This window comes from Penicillium manginii, assembly GCF_028828005.1.
Source record: "Penicillium manginii strain IBT 31320 chromosome Unknown utg000001l:1.0-3466041.0:1.0-3467806.0, whole genome shotgun sequence".
Classification (NCBI taxonomy): Eukaryota; Fungi; Ascomycota; class Eurotiomycetes; order Eurotiales; family Aspergillaceae; genus Penicillium; species Penicillium manginii.
This window is the reverse complement of record NW_026643102.1, coordinates 1564810-1579883: the sequence shown is the minus strand read 5'-3', so window position 1 is coordinate 1579883 and position 15074 is coordinate 1564810. Positions and strand designations below refer to the sequence as shown.

General features: G+C 47.0%; 6 protein-coding genes across 6 annotated transcripts; all 6 read left to right on the top strand.

Annotated features, from left to right (window-relative positions):
* Nucleotides 1-573: 573 nt before the first annotated feature.
* On the top strand, nt 574-3527 carry N7533_000565 (oxysterol-binding protein related protein OSH3; the record flags this gene model as incomplete). The annotated part of the gene is made up of 3 exons (XM_057097215.1): nt 574-609; nt 692-2150; nt 2182-3527. The coding sequence occupies 3 exons, from the start codon at nt 574-576 to the stop codon at nt 3525-3527; spliced, it is 2841 nt and encodes a 946-aa protein (XP_056965708.1).
* A 1683-nt stretch (nt 3528-5210) lies between these two features.
* Nucleotides 5211-6107, top strand: N7533_000564 (uncharacterized protein; the record flags this gene model as incomplete). Its single annotated transcript, XM_057097214.1, has 1 exon — nt 5211-6107. One exon carries the CDS (start codon nt 5211-5213, stop codon nt 6105-6107), a length of 897 nt encoding a protein of 298 aa, XP_056965707.1.
* An 866-nt stretch (nt 6108-6973) lies between these two features.
* N7533_000563 (uncharacterized protein) lies at nt 6974-7931 on the top strand (the record flags this gene model as incomplete). The annotated part of the gene is made up of 2 exons (XM_057097213.1): nt 6974-7173; nt 7238-7931. 2 exons carry the CDS (start codon nt 6974-6976, stop codon nt 7929-7931), a joined length of 894 nt encoding a protein of 297 aa, XP_056965706.1.
* A 561-nt stretch (nt 7932-8492) lies between these two features.
* N7533_000562 (uncharacterized protein) lies at nt 8493-9323 on the top strand (the record flags this gene model as incomplete). Its single annotated transcript, XM_057097212.1, has 1 exon — nt 8493-9323. The coding sequence occupies one exon, from the start codon at nt 8493-8495 to the stop codon at nt 9321-9323; it is 831 nt and encodes a 276-aa protein (XP_056965705.1).
* Nucleotides 9324-11525: 2202 nt separating this feature from the next.
* On the top strand, nt 11526-13020 carry N7533_000561 (uncharacterized protein; the record flags this gene model as incomplete). The annotated part of the gene is made up of 7 exons (XM_057097211.1): nt 11526-11789; nt 12023-12053; nt 12121-12231; nt 12313-12630; nt 12711-12807; nt 12862-12885; nt 12966-13020. 7 exons carry the CDS (start codon nt 11526-11528, stop codon nt 13018-13020), a joined length of 900 nt encoding a protein of 299 aa, XP_056965704.1.
* Nucleotides 13021-13533: 513 nt separating this feature from the next.
* Nucleotides 13534-14649, top strand: N7533_000560 (ankyrin repeat domain-containing protein; the record flags this gene model as incomplete). Its single annotated transcript, XM_057097210.1, has 1 exon — nt 13534-14649. One exon carries the CDS (start codon nt 13534-13536, stop codon nt 14647-14649), a length of 1116 nt encoding a protein of 371 aa, XP_056965703.1.
* Between the last annotated feature and the right edge of the window lie 425 nt (nt 14650-15074).

Below are 15074 nucleotides of genomic sequence, written 5' to 3'. Positions count from 1 at the left end.
TCACTCATCCAAGGAAAAGCGGATCAAAAAACAAAATCTGGGCATTGCATTTGAGTTCATTGTACCGCTCTTCTTTTATCTTTGCCTCTTTTTACTTTAATTTGATACACCTGTTGGCCGTTGGGGGAATATGAGCATTGTGTAACTAAGCTTTCAGTTACAATGGATACAAATTTCCAGTATTATCCTGATGTGCAGTAAAAAAAAAGAGTAGATTGAAAGATTGATAGATTCCCCAATTCCCCGATTCCCCAAATTCCGGTACCAAGTGTGAAGCCGAGCGATGACATCGCCAGGGACCATGTGAAGTGTGATTCCTCGGCCTAGGTCATTTTGCATTTGACTTACCTTTTGCCCCGCCATCGTATTCCCCCCGGATTTCAAGAATTGTTTTCTTTTATATCCTTTTATTTCGTTGTTTCTTTACACCAGGGAAACAAATGTGTCAGACTTGATCAACAGTTGCCTCCCCCTTTCAGCCGCAACTCCACCGGACCGCGACGGCTCTCGTCGTCATAAGGCTGACACCTCAACACCTTTCCTGTTCCTGCAACCACTCTGACTCTGGGCACCATGGCTGCAATGGAAGAGCTGGAGATCCATAGCAAGGTAAGTTTCACTCATTGACATCCCCCATTGCTCTTTTCTCTCTCTGGGTCCTAGTCATGCTAATCAACCCGGTCTCCTACAGTCCTACTTCGTGCGCTGGGTCAATGTGGGCGCAGGCCACACCATCTCATGGAGCATTCAACCGCACAAGAAGTCGGTCAACTTTGGCATCTTCAAGCATCCCGGCCAGTCCAACTCTCTCGGCACTCATCTCCCCTCCGATTCCCACAGCACCGATTCCAACGAGAATCTCCCCGCAACCGCGAACTCCGGGTCCCGCAATCAACAATCCACCGTCATCGACAAGCTTACAGCCATCGGCCTCAAGACTATCAAATGGACTGGAAAGTGCGAAGCCGACAAGATTTCTCAAGGGACCTACGATGTGCCTATAAATGAGGCAGGAAACTACGCGCTGGTCTTCGACAACACCTTCTCCAAACAAATCTCCAAGACCGTCACCCTCGTTCTCCTGACTTATCCGACCGGTCTACAACCGCATAGTTCCGCGACACCTTCGATCGCTCGCGCCGCGACCAGTGGCTCAACCGAATCCCTCTCGCAACCCAAGACTCGCCGCCGTGGGAACAGCCGATCGACCCTGAGCGCGCAGACCGCATTTACCTCCACGTCAACCGTCCACACGGGTCAGCTGCAAAAGCGCCGGCGTAAGCGAGGCCAGGGCTGGGCGCGTCGGTTCTTCTCTTTGGACTTTACATCATGCACTCTGTCATATTACCATGACCCGAATTCGTCAGCATTACGAGGCGCCATCCCGCTTTCATTGGCGGCCGTAGCGACCAACGACAAGTCCCGTGAGATCTCCATTGACTCCGGAACGGAGATCTGGCATCTCCGCGCCAGCAGCGACCAAGACTTTGTTTCTTGGAAGGGAGCTTTGGAGAAAGCCTCTGCTCCGGAGACACCCAAGGGTAATGGATTATCTCATCTCGGCGGTCCTCCTGAATTGCGCATCTCTCTCCCCGACCAACCCTCTGCGGAGGAAGAGCATGAATGGACGAGGGTGGAAAGTTTGGTTGGTAAGGTATCTGGCTCGCGTGATGCAGTGCGCCGCCTTGCTAGAGATACCGACCCCAAGTACCTGACGACTCCTGCGCCCGCTGCGCCGGAACGCACCCGTGGCCGATCCCCAAGTCCTCAACCTGCATCTGCAACGAGTGAAGCCCCTAGTGGTGACCGCGACCCCAAACGGCCTTTCTGGAAGCGCAAGACCAGTGGAACTTCCAATACTAGTGCTAAGCGTCCCCCGGGACCGGAGCAGACGAACTCAAGTTCTTCTCAGCTGGTGGTGCCCACCGGCAAGGCTGCCAGTATTGCCAGCCATGGTGATGGAACGGACGAGTTTCATGACCATTTGATGGCTGTTCTGCGTGATCTAGATAATGTTGTGACGGAATTCTCTACTCTTCTCTCCGAGAGTAGACAGCGACGACACCCACCCCGCTCGGCAGTCTCTCTGGCCCCCCGTCGGAGTATGGAGTCTGAGGACTTGGAATTCTTCGATGCTAATGATGGAGGTGGTAACTCCCCTCTCCTTACAATCCAAGATAGTGACGAAGAAGGAGAAAAATGGAGAACGACCCGGCACCGCTACCGAGCAAGTCGACGATGCTCCTTCGGATAGTGACGAGGACGACGAATCAACGGCCCCTCAAGATAGCAGTAACGCCGCTCCATTATTCCCAGTCAAACCCAAATCATTGTCTCCCCTTCCGTTGGATGTTGTCCGTCGCCGTCAAAACATATTAGCTCCGACGGTCCTCCCACCCAGTCTGATCGGATTCCTGCGCAAGAACGTCGGCAAAGATCTATCTACGATATCCATGCCCGTTTCCGCGAACGAGCCTCTTTCTCTACTACAGCGTGCCGCCGAGATTGTCGAGTACTCATCGATGCTGGACAAGGCTGCCCAGATCTCCGACAGCACTGAACGACTGATGTACGTCACCGCATTCGCACTATCATCTCTATCAAGCAACCGAGTCCGAGAACGATCCATCCGCAAACCTTTCAACCCCATGCTCGGCGAAACCTACGAACTAGTCCGCGAAGACCTAGGCTTCCGCTTCATTGCCGAAAAGGTCTCCCACCGCCCCGTCCAACTCGCCTACCAAGCCGACAGTCGCGACTGGAGTCTCTCGCAATCGCCCATGCCAAGTCAGAAATTCTGGGGCAAGTCCGCAGAAATCACAACAGAAGGCCGAGTCCGCATAAGCCTCCATGCCACCGGCGAGCGCTTCAGCTGGATAGTAGCAACATCCTTCCTACGCAACATCATCGCCGGCGAGAAGTACGTCGAGCCCGTCGGCGAACTTACCGTCGCAAACGAAACCACCGGCCAACGAACAATCACAACCTTCAAAGCTGGCGGCATGTTCTCCGGCCGCAGTGAAGAAGTCTCCACCCGCGCTGTGGACTCGTATAACAAACCGCTCGCACTGGGTCTGACGGGATCCTGGCCAACAGCACTATCCCTCACTCGCGATGGCTCAACACCATCTGGTAAACCGATCTGGACTGCTGGACCCCTCGTCCCCAACGCGCCGAAGCACTACGGTCTTACGGCCTTCGCTGCGGCCCTGAATGAAATCACACCCGTGGAGGAAAATCATCTTCCAGCCACAGACTCGCGTCTGCGTCCTGATCAGCGCGCGCTGGAAGAAGGTGATCTCGATAAAGCGGAGGAAGTCAAGGTCCAGCTGGAAGAAGGGCAACGCGCGCGTCGTCGTGAGATGGAGGATGCGGGTGAGGCTTGGACTCCGCGCTGGTTTACGCGGGTTGGTGATGAGGGTGATGGGGAGGTTGTTTGGCGACTTAAGGGTGGGAAGGATGGGTATTGGGATGAGAGAGCTAGGGGGAATTGGTCTGGTGTTGTGCCTGTTTTCGAGAATTGCTAGACTAGACACTAGCTGCCTGAGACTACTGACCTAGGAACTGGTGGTGGTGGCAGCGTGTTAACTAGTAGATACATATGCTAGTTCGGATTTTGATTTTGATTCCGGTTTCGGTCTTTCCTTACTCTTGAGTTTGACCATATATTCCCCCCTCCTTACTTTTCTCTCCCTTTTTGGTTTCCGATCACCTTCACCTTCACTTGCTTAAGTAGTATTGTTCGGATGGGACTTCAAGTTCCAATTCCAAGGTTCCAGAGACAACAGAAAGCAAAAATTGAAGGAGTGACAAAAGCGAACCGTTCTTCTTTACTCCCTCCAACTCCAAAAAGTCTAGGGCTAGCGTCACCGCCAGACAGCTACAGCTCTTCAACAAGCTACATCAGCCCTTCCAAGGTTTCTCGATCGAGACAACGCAATTAACCACTGGCATTCCGACGTGAGGCAGATGCATAATGTGCCAGGCGAGCTCGTCTTCCTCGTGAACCCATTCTATTGATCTCTCACTTGGTTAATTCCTTACTGGTATCCACTAAAAGGATTCAATGACGTCTTCATCTGTTGATTAATCTCAACAGTATTCACAGCAACCCTTGGGAAAGGCACAATCTAAAAAAATTCATCACAAATATAAAAGGTCTAAGATGAAGGTGGCTATCTGCACGAAAACTGAATAATCAGGTTCTTACCAGTATTGAGTGGGCTAATAATTAAGCTCATCAGAGTAAGAAGCTTTCATAGTGAACGTCAGTAGCCACGACTTTTTGGCCCGTAAGACATGACAGTTGGGGTGATGTGGTGAAGGGCCTAAGGAGAAAAGCGGTAAGAGGAGGTGGTGTGACTGCAGCCGCCTTGTTCTGTTTACATTACCCCAAGTCTGCCCCTCAACCGTTCCTCATATGACACCCCAACTATCTACGCAGATGAATTTTCTATACATATGATATTCACCGAGTCTGGTGTCAGGGCCTTGAAGTCCCTCCTTCGGCCCACCCGACCCCCACCACTCGTCCCCGCCAGGTCCGCAACGGGACGGGGCCTCCCGAACCTAACACCATCATCCGCACCAAGGCAAAGCTTCCTTACAAAAATAGGATATCTAGAGATTCATTCCAAGAAGATGAGGGCCAGAGACGAAAGCTTCATTGCTTAAGGCTTTTCAAGAATAGGCATGAAAGGCGAGGCATGATATATGATATTGGTGGAGAAAAAGCAGTCAAAAGGGAGAGAAACACTGGACCAGAATCCAAAAAGACCGGCGACGAAGCCCTCGAACCAACACATCTGGTTACGACATTGTGTTGCCCAATTCGGCTCAGAAAATAATGATTCGTATCGCGCTTGTTCGTGGGTATACTGGATGTTTTCCATCAAACAATGCATGGACGCCTCGGTGAGAAGCTCCTTATTCAAAGCACAGAGAATCCAACCGTGTAATTTCAGTGAAGCCTTTAGTTGAGACTCGTGATTGCTGGGCTCCGCGGCTACTATTAGTAGTATCTAGTTCGTATTTCTTTGACACCAGTGAAAAAAATAGAAAGCAAAACATGCACGATTCGCGTCTCGCACATGTTCACCGCCTTTGTTTGGGCCATTACGTTGGTCGCCCGATACGCCATCGTTAGATAATAGTAAATTTAGTTCTACATGATTTCGTATTCCCTCTACGTCCTACTAAACGCACATGCAATGTCTGAGCTCAACGAATGGAACTGTGGCCCGGAAGGGCTACCTTTATCTGTCAGACGGTATACCTATCGGAAAGAAGATTTCCCGCAAATCATTGACCTTGAGCGCGAGCGCCTTTATCGTTCACTGCATCCTATTAGAACTATGACGAATGGAATATACCATGATGGAAATTTAGACTCTTTGGAGGAGTCTGAAGATGTTGTTGAATATGTTGTTTTCTCTATTGATACGGCTACCTACAATCGTGACTTCCTAGATCCGAATACCGAACCAAACCTTTCTATCCACACCACATTCGATCGACATATCAATTCATTAGCCGTCAAAATGATCCTTCACGAACACGAAGAACTCTCTATTGCTCTCGAATCAGCTATGGGGGACGCATTAGGTCCCATGGGGCTTGAAAGATCGATCTACCACTACGGTTCCACCACATTTTCTGTGGCCAATGGCTCCAAAGAACCAGATGCTGCATGGGGCCCAAGACGAACACCACCTGGAACTCCGCGAAGACCTACTGTGGTAGTGGAAACAGCAATCACTGAGACAAGCGCCAAACTGCGTCGTGATGTTGGCCGGTGGCTCGACCCAATCGATGGTCTCGCAAAGATCGTACTAGCCCTAAAGGCAGACCGACGGCGCCCCAAAATCACCATCGAGAGATGGCAATATACTGGTGCAAACACAGAGATTGAACTCGTTCAGACCATCGAGATCATAGAAAGCAGTCCAGGTGACGAAGTCGCAGTGAACGGTGGCCCGCTCCTTATTCCCTTCCATCTTCTCTTCCTCAGACCAGCCGAACCTCCTAGAGAGCACGATATCGTTATTGATGAGCAGGAGCTCAAGGATATTGCCCAGTTGATCTGGGAGATTCAGTTGTCGGATTGATGCCTTCACTTTGGTGTGGCTTTCTCTATTTTTATACTTTGTCTAGATAAGTTGTGTCGTCTCTCAAGATATGCCATGAGTTAAGGATGCAAAACCCTAGCGTTTCCACACTAAAAAGCAACCCCCAAGGTCTTAAGTCTAGACAAACAGATGTGTAGTATTAAAAAATTTAACGAAACTAGATACTGTCGGCGAAGAACTCTTGCGGGTAATGGAATTGTTGAAAAATATTGTCCTCGCCGTCGGTGGACTCGTCACCAAGTCATATTGGTGGTTGTGAGATCGGAGCATCTGAGACTGGGAGGCATCTACCCAGTCGGGCTGTGAGAAATGGGAAAAACAAAGCAAAAACAGAAACAAAACATACAACAGCAGGAATTCGCATGAGTATGGTCGCCCACCATACTACTAACCTGCCGGCGTACAACTAGCTAAAACACAGGAGACTATAGTAAGTTTACGTGCCGCTAGCTAGAAATTAGAAGACATGACAAATCGCTGAGCTGCCATACTAGCTAAGAGTTGTTCCTGGTTCTAATTACATACCGTGCTACGCTATTAATTTAGTGAAAAGTCCAACTTATTTGCTTGTAGTCTCACGCTCCTTGTTTTCTTATCATTTTTATTTTTACAGCTGACATGCTAATACGCGGTCATGGAACGTTACCCTTTGTTTGACGTAAAATACGCGTATATTTGGTTCAGCCGGGTGGGGCCATTCCTCTCGGTAATCTGTACATTACGAGAGGGGCGGAAATGACTAGCTAAAATCATAATAAATAGTTGGCGTTGAGTCCCTGGCTTGGCTCTGTTTTATTCCCTTCATCACCACCGAGCGATTCTGTTTTCTTGCCTGACCAGTCAGAATGGAGGCCGGGGAAATTGAAACACCATTACATCATGTTTCTCCACGACGACAACTGCTTGAATTGTTATCACTGAAAGTAGCCACCGATACCACTCCGGGAAATGGCAGACTTTTCAGTTTCTTACAACATCTATCTCAGCAGAATGGATGCCAGGTTGTTGCGCGAGGTAGTCCGCGCGAGCTTAGCGGCATCGAGTGGTTAATAATCGGTAAGTAGCACCGGCCCTTGCTAGGCGCGACAAATAAATCTCTAACCAAGAAGTATAGAGTGGGAAAACTACGCCGCCAGAGAAATATTTCTCGCGTCAGAGCTATTTTCCAAATTAGAAGAAGTTCTCGCACCCCGCTTCTTGAAACGTGACCTTGTCTGGCCAATTGGTGATTGTCTGCAAATAATAAGGGCAAACCCTGCTTCTCCGCCGCAAAAGCTTTATGAGATCTTGACTGTTTATTTTCCTGCGGACTTGGATGATACTACCGTGTTGTCTTTGGAAAAATGTTACGGCATGATACACTGGCATGAAGAGCCCGACTGGGATTCTCCAGAGAAACCACCTCATCCCATGGTAGGATTTCTTTCTCAATATCATGCATGGATGGATGGGAAAATTGAGTACCGTGGACAGGCCGCTCGACGTTTGGTTTACTTTTTCAAATTCAAGGATGAAGAAGCTGAGCAACACTACAAGGAGAATATGAGATGGGGCTCGCGTATCCGTAATGGACGGAAAGCTTGGGAGGTTATGGACCATTTACTTGAAGATTTGGAAAATTTTGGTATGCTAGGATATGAGTCTCGGCATGTCCGGTTCTTAGAGGTGAAGGACGGTATCTCAGAGAATGCGTATTTTCCGCTGCCTCCTCCACTCCCTGTCGTCCTTGATATTGACATGACTAGGGAGGAGGCGATAGCATCTTATCAGTTTCCTACCGAATCTGATGATGATGACTTATAGATAGAGAAAAAGGGATCGGAGCCTGGTCGGATATCGGTGCCAGGAGAGAGAGGTCTTTATTAATTGGTAGCTGGAGAAATGGTAAGTGGTGGATGAGCGCAATGGGGTTGCGATGGAAGATCCTTGCATCACTGTCTTCGACCATAGTGTCTACAAACATCTTAAAATAACAGATATAAATAACTTCTCTCTAGGGTGTAGCCCTAAAAAATATACTACATCTCTTCTATGTCTTCAAGTTGGGAAAAGATTTACTCTAGTAGTATTAGTCGGATATCAATAAATACTACTATATATCCTGAACACTATTAGGTTACTACTAAAATATTGTACTAGGCATGCAGTATTCACTGCGGTTGTGAGGACTCAAATATTGAAACATCATAGTATTTCGACGAAAAGTAACAAAAGCAGAGAAGAAAAGAAGACAGAGAGAGAGAGAGAGAGCTCTCATCGCAAGTATCGTACATGAACTAAATAGTACTAAGCGCTGGGCAACACCTTTCCTCCCACGAAACTCTTCGAGTATTCCAAAACATTTTGCATCTCATATTGCCGCCGATGGCTGAAACAGAATTGCAGATCTTGTCTGATCTTCATTTGGAATCTCCTCAAGCATATGCTATTTTCCATATTGAAGCCAAAGCGCCATACCTCGCATTGGTCGGCGACATCGGTTACGTCAAGGATAAGGATTTCTTCAATTTCCTTCGCAGACAACTCAATGCATTTCGTGTTGTGTTTCTGGTTGTGGGTAACCATGAACCCTATCACAGCAACTGGTTCGAAACCAAATTGAAGATCAAGCGCTTCATAATGGACTCGGCGCCCAAGTCAGGCGAGCCGCTCGGCCAACTTGGTTTCCTCGATAAAGCACGCTACGACATTTCATCAACAGTCAGCGTTCTGGGATGTACTCTTTTCTCACAAGTGGCACATGATCAAAAAGAGAATGTCGGTTTCGGCATAAATGATTTCTACCATGTTGATGACTGGTCCCTTGATGCTCATCAAGCAGCGCACCGCGCTGACCTTGACTGGCTCAACCATGAAATCGATGTGATTTCGCGCCTAGAACCTGATCGCAAGGTTGTCGTGCTCACCCATTATTTTCCACTGGACAATAAAGAGGTTGTCGATCCTCAAAATGCAGACAGCAAGATCTCCTCTGGTTTTATGACCGATCTGTCTGGGGAGACTTGCCGGAAGAGCGGTGTGGTGAAACTTTGGGCCTTTGGTCACACACACACTTCAATTGCGACTTTAGTGAACCGAATCATGTTACAAGATTTATTTCGAACCAGAGGGGGTACTACTTTTGCTAGGCGGCAGGCTTTGACAGCACGAAAACATATTGTATCTAGGAAATTACGAGACGACAGTTTTTACTGAACTAGTCGTCAAATGAATGATTGTCCCTGTATGATTCTCAAGTATATTCTATCGTCAAGCGATCGCTTGAAAACAAAGTACAGCGAAGCTGTTCCAGAAGCAAAAACATCGACGAATCACCCTTTTTGAGAGCAAAAAAGAATCCTTTATACTCATCCGCCAGGTTGTTCCCATCAAAGATATCCGTTTCATCCATGTATTCCAGTATATATGTCAAGAGTGCCATCCAGTAAGTTTCATAGATAGTGTTGTAGTCTCTGCAGAGGAGAAGGATCAAAGCTTCGCAAAACCTAGTAGTACTTGGGATTCGCACGAGTGAATACTCCGGTGATAGCCGTCCTTGGCCACGGCCAGGAATTGCTGATGGAAGCCGAACATCTGAAGCACTTAGAATATCTAGGGACTTCTCGAACCGACAGTCATCAAGACCTTCAAATTCCCAGAGAGTGTCAGACTTTCGGTACAAAGATAATGCAAGCTCATCGCTGACGTGGACGTGTTCCGAAGGAGGCCGAGCCTTAAAACCTCGCAAATGAGGGCAATTCAGCTGCTTTGCACAAGGAGGAAAGCCGGAATGCTCAAGAGCATACGAAGCTTTCTCAATTTTATCATCAGGAATAACAAAAGCTACATCCTGTCATGCTGTTCAGTAATTTTCCTATCAGAAGAAAAGCAGGTACAAACGTCAGTGATTGTTGGGACCCCGTAAATTGTCAACAGATAATTGCCCCAGAGGACATTTGGTACACCAACGGAGCCCAGTATCTGACAGAACTTCATAACAAGCTTGCCGCAAAGTTTGTCATCGTCAGAAGCATCAGTCATGATTGATATATAGCTAGGATAAGTTGCGTGAAAACAGCGTGCCCGACGCGCTTTTCCAAAACGAATAAGGGTCGCGTCTCATCATGTGATCACGCGGGAAAATACTTAGCCCGGTACCCGGTTCGTTGATAGGGGCATCAGTATTTTTGGGTAATGGGAGCTCCTGGGGCCGTTAGCCGTCGTTCCTAGGGCCCGTCGCATTAGTTCCCAGGGGTTGAGGGTCTCACGTATCTGTTGATGAGGAGCGTGTCTTTCAGATGAATAATCAATATTAAACAGATCTATAGTCGACTCTAGATACGAGACGTAGCGCGAGGAATCGAACCCAGATAAGCTATGTGGGTCCGTGTTCTCCGCTCAGTGTGTACATAAACAACTCGGAGTATAGTCTCGGGTATCGGGTCGGGTAATGATCATTTACTAAATGGGGGATATCACTAGTAGAATTTAGATGATCCTTTGCAATTAAAGGCGCTGAATTAAGGGCAGAGGACAGGGTCAGACTGGTGTTTTGGGCTCCTGGATGAACTGACCCCTGGAACAAATTTAAAGTGGTTCCCTGCCGTGTGATATCTTTGTGACAATGTGAATATCCACTAAGGCATAAGTAGTGCTATAGGCACAATACCCTCTCTAGTATTTCGCATGAATCTGCGATCCACATCTTTCCCTTCGATACTGTTATATAGTCTTGTATTCTGAGATCATGGTTACCTTAACTCCGGCTTTTATCAAGGTGATTGGGTCTGAAACTTGTATAATATCTCGGTTTTGTATTGTCATACCTTACAAATGATCAAAATGGGGGTTTAGGTGGGTGGATCACAGATTTATGCTGCCAGAGTCCTGAGGGTACAAAGTACTTTGCACATACTGTAACTTGAGGCCAAACTTGAATATGTGTGGAATTCGCGCAACTAACTCCACTCAAAACACTTACACACTATCCATGTCCCCCTATTTCAAGTTTCAGCCCCTATTCAGGTGGGGACGGCCCTATCTGGCGAATACTGCGCGTACCTTTGCCTACGCCGACTTGAAGATCTGCATCATACGCTATATCTATGAGTCACGAGTGAGTTATTTACATGCCAGTAAATTTTTTACAGAGTATCAAGACGAAATTTGATCCACATGGGTTTAGGGGGCCAAATACAGAGAGAAGTTGGAGATAAACGCGTGCCTCGCGTAGAGATTACTACTGTGAAGCCAATCACGACAGGAGGAGGGGGTGGAGTTTGAGTAACTATTTTATTTAGAAATATAGAAATGCCCTTGCTCTTATGGCCTCTTCCAAATGTATTTTCACCCTTTTGAAAACACATTCTTTTGATCTACTTTGTTCAAGCTGGACTGCACGCTCTTTCGATCATAGCCATGATCTTTGGTCCACGTAGCAGAGAATGGCTTGCCATTGTCAGCCACCTAGTTCTCCTTGCAAGCATCTTCAATGTTGTTCAAGGCTTCCCGGTTGAGTTCAATCAGACCATTGCCTCTGTTTATGTGGAAAGGCGCAACTCGGAACCATCTACCGACACATGGACAGATCCTGGAGGAGCCTATACTGGATTCCGTTTACACAGCTCGTGTGTCAACCACCAAGATTTCTTTAGGAGTGTACTGGATAATATGCATACTGTTGTGAGTCCTCTATGAGGCTTAAGTCTTTGCTCGTGTCAACTTCTAGCCCGTGTAAATTGTTAACTGGCTGTGTTTGCCTTCAAATAGACATCCAGTGCCAAATCATCTCTGTCTACAATCCAGACCGCATTGGCCAAAGACCGCAGGAAAATGCGCCCCACTGAAAGGTCATACATTGATATTTATCTGTCACTTTATGGAGAATACAAGGCCTCTGATAAAGCGCTCTGAAGAATGCCCAGGCCAAAGTGAAAACATTGTCAGGTACGCCTGTCAACCTTTCAATTGGGCAGATATCTTTGGTCGGCCAAAAGCTAATTTGTGAGCACAGGCTTCGTGAGCAAATACAATCAAGGAAATTCTACGAATGGGTTCAAAATCGACGTATATTGCGATGAAATCGTTTGGAAGACTGATGGTACAAAGGACGAGGACGGAGACTGTAAGGTTCCCTTGACTTCTATACTACGAGTATTTCTCTTCCTTTGTCTTGATATTAATCTATTACATGGAATAACAACAGACGTCTACGCATTGGATGATCCACTGTCTATTCCGACCGGGAGAGAAAACAAGGACAGTATCTGCAAAGAAGAAAATGGCGCCCAAAAGACACTTGCATTTGTCACCAGCAGTAGAGATAACAGTAAGGACTTTATGACTGTCTGTCCCAGAGCCTGGAAAGCGTGGACAGACAAAACCCTCGTTTCTAAGAAACAGGAGCCTCTGAAATCGCTTCTGACCGAAAACATCGATGAAGTCTTGGACAGCACTCCTGAGAGTCTGTTTTTACACGAACTGAGTCATGCGGAATCATACTTTGGCAGGTCGGGTAGTCTGAGTAAGCCGACCCCTCCCTTCTTTATCTTGCTCCTTCATTCATCGTAGATCACTGATGCTGATTCTACGTTCGACGCAAAGACGACGAGGCCTTGAACTATGGTACAGAAGCCTATGAATGGGTCGACATCAACAAACTTGCAAAGCAGGATAAAGATCAGACATCACTGGGGAAGATGTAAATTTGCTTACCATTGAACAAAGTCTCGTCAGAGCTAATCGGTCAATTCAGACATATTGATGTACATGATTTCTGGTAAGTACCACTGTAGTTCAAATCAGCTAACCCATTACTAACTATCTTATCCTTTCATTTAAATCAGGGCTCTATCTCAGTGAAAAAGCAAATTGGGGAGATGGTACTTGCAGAGATTTCAAGAAGGTGAACTGATCTTGAAACATGTAGAAACTTCACACCCGGGAGTCTGTCGGTGGAATTTCTATACCAAGAGATGTGTCGTCTGGTAGTAGCTTGAGGTTTCAACAAAGCATGGAAACAAGCAGATCTGTCCAAGGTTGTGCAAAAAAGGTATTCTATTCCTTTATCTGCTCTAATTATATGCCAAATTAGCCCTGTAAATTTGCAGGAATATAGGAGATAGCAGGTGATATCGCGAAAATTACCTATAGTTCAACTCTTTATTTTTTGATAATTCCCCTTTGTACTGACGTATTCGCTTTACATAGGTATTAGTGAGTGTTGCAGTGCAAATACACCAGACTGGTCTAGTGCATGCGTTCGTTACAGCGTAAAAGTGGGGGCTACTTACTAGTTAGTTAACTAGTACAATACACCGTAGTAACCTGTGTCCACCGCTGACCTCATCGGCATAAGACGAGCGCAGATCTACCAAGAATCCTTTTCTGCCAGGTGCCTTCTTTTTCTTTCGTTTATTTGTTCACCATGTTGATTCTCAAAGTACCCCCCGAGCTTTTGATTCAAATCGGGAAAGATGTGGAATGCTCCGATCTGAATCGTTTTCTTCGATGTCATTCTCATCTTTACAGCATTCTAAACAACCTCCTTTATCAACGTAATATTCACAACATCTCTGCATTATGCTGGGCAGCGGCTGAGGGTTCTGAATCTACTTTCAGAAATTTCATTGATGCTGGGGCAAATGTTCAATGGGAATCTCAGTACCTCGCCCACTCGGTACAACACCATGGAAGACGTTTCCGATATCCACTTGAAATTGAGATGATGAAAGAGCATCCAATATCCCATGCAGCAGCTCAGGGTCATGCAAGAATCGTGGAATATCTCCTCGATCTAGGAGCCGATATTAATTATCGAGATCGGAACGGTTTAACGCCCCTTGCTCTCGCTGCACGCGAAGGCCATTTGAATCTGACTCGGAAACTCATATTACTGGGCGCAAAGCAACTATCACACGACAAAGAGGGAAGATATCCACTTGTGCAAGCCGCATCAAATTGCCACCACGATGTTGAAGACTATCTCTTCGATCAGCTTCGCCAATACCCTTACAGCAAACCAAACCCCCGCTTAGACCTCTACTGGATGTTGAAATACGCCGCAGAGCACGGCGATAAAGACCGAATACGGTACCTCCTGGCACAGGGAGCAGATGTGAATTTTCAGCTATCCATAGAAAGTCATCCGCCTCTATGTGGTGCGCTTCTATCTCCACGACCAAGAAGTACCACCCAGCTTTTATTAGATTATGGAGCAGACCCAAACGGAAAGGCGTCACCATCGAAATATAAATCAGCTGGGAGATCTGAACGGAAGCAATCTACAGTCAATCTTGCACTTCAGAGAGACGAGAGCCACTGTCTAATTAATCTCCTAATACAATACGGGGCAGTAGCTCAATATCACAGCCAAGCTTTGATTACTGCAATTCGCTATGAAAAGACGAGGGAGTTTGAGTATTTGGTGGAGAAGGGTGCCAGCTTGTCTGCGAAATATCGCAGATTATCTGTCGCTGAAAGGGCTATGAATTCTGGCTATCAACCTATTATCGACATTTGCTTGAAGTATGGAGTTCGTTAAGATACAGCGACTTTTTGGTCCCATTTACACAGATTGAATCTATGCCAGCGAGATTATTGCGATGAACACCCTATAGACCTTGTTTACCGGTACAGAGATGAGGTCGTAATAATTTTCCTTTACCTTGAGGTTGAACATGCAGTATCCAAACTCCCAATTGTCATAGCATGTAGCCCAACTTCAGCGCTGGCGCTACCACCCACAAACCGAGACCAATGCGGGCAATACTTCTATGACTGCTCGCACGACCCCCGCCGGTCTATATTTCTCAATTATCTGTAATACTGTGAAGCTAAACATAAGCTACCTAGGTGATTCTAAGCAGCTTTTCTCTCCTGGGAATCGTTGGCCCTCGGTGGCCCATCTATAAGTACCCCCCCCCCCCCGCCGTACCGCATGTTGCAGGTTTTTCAGCACTCTGATTC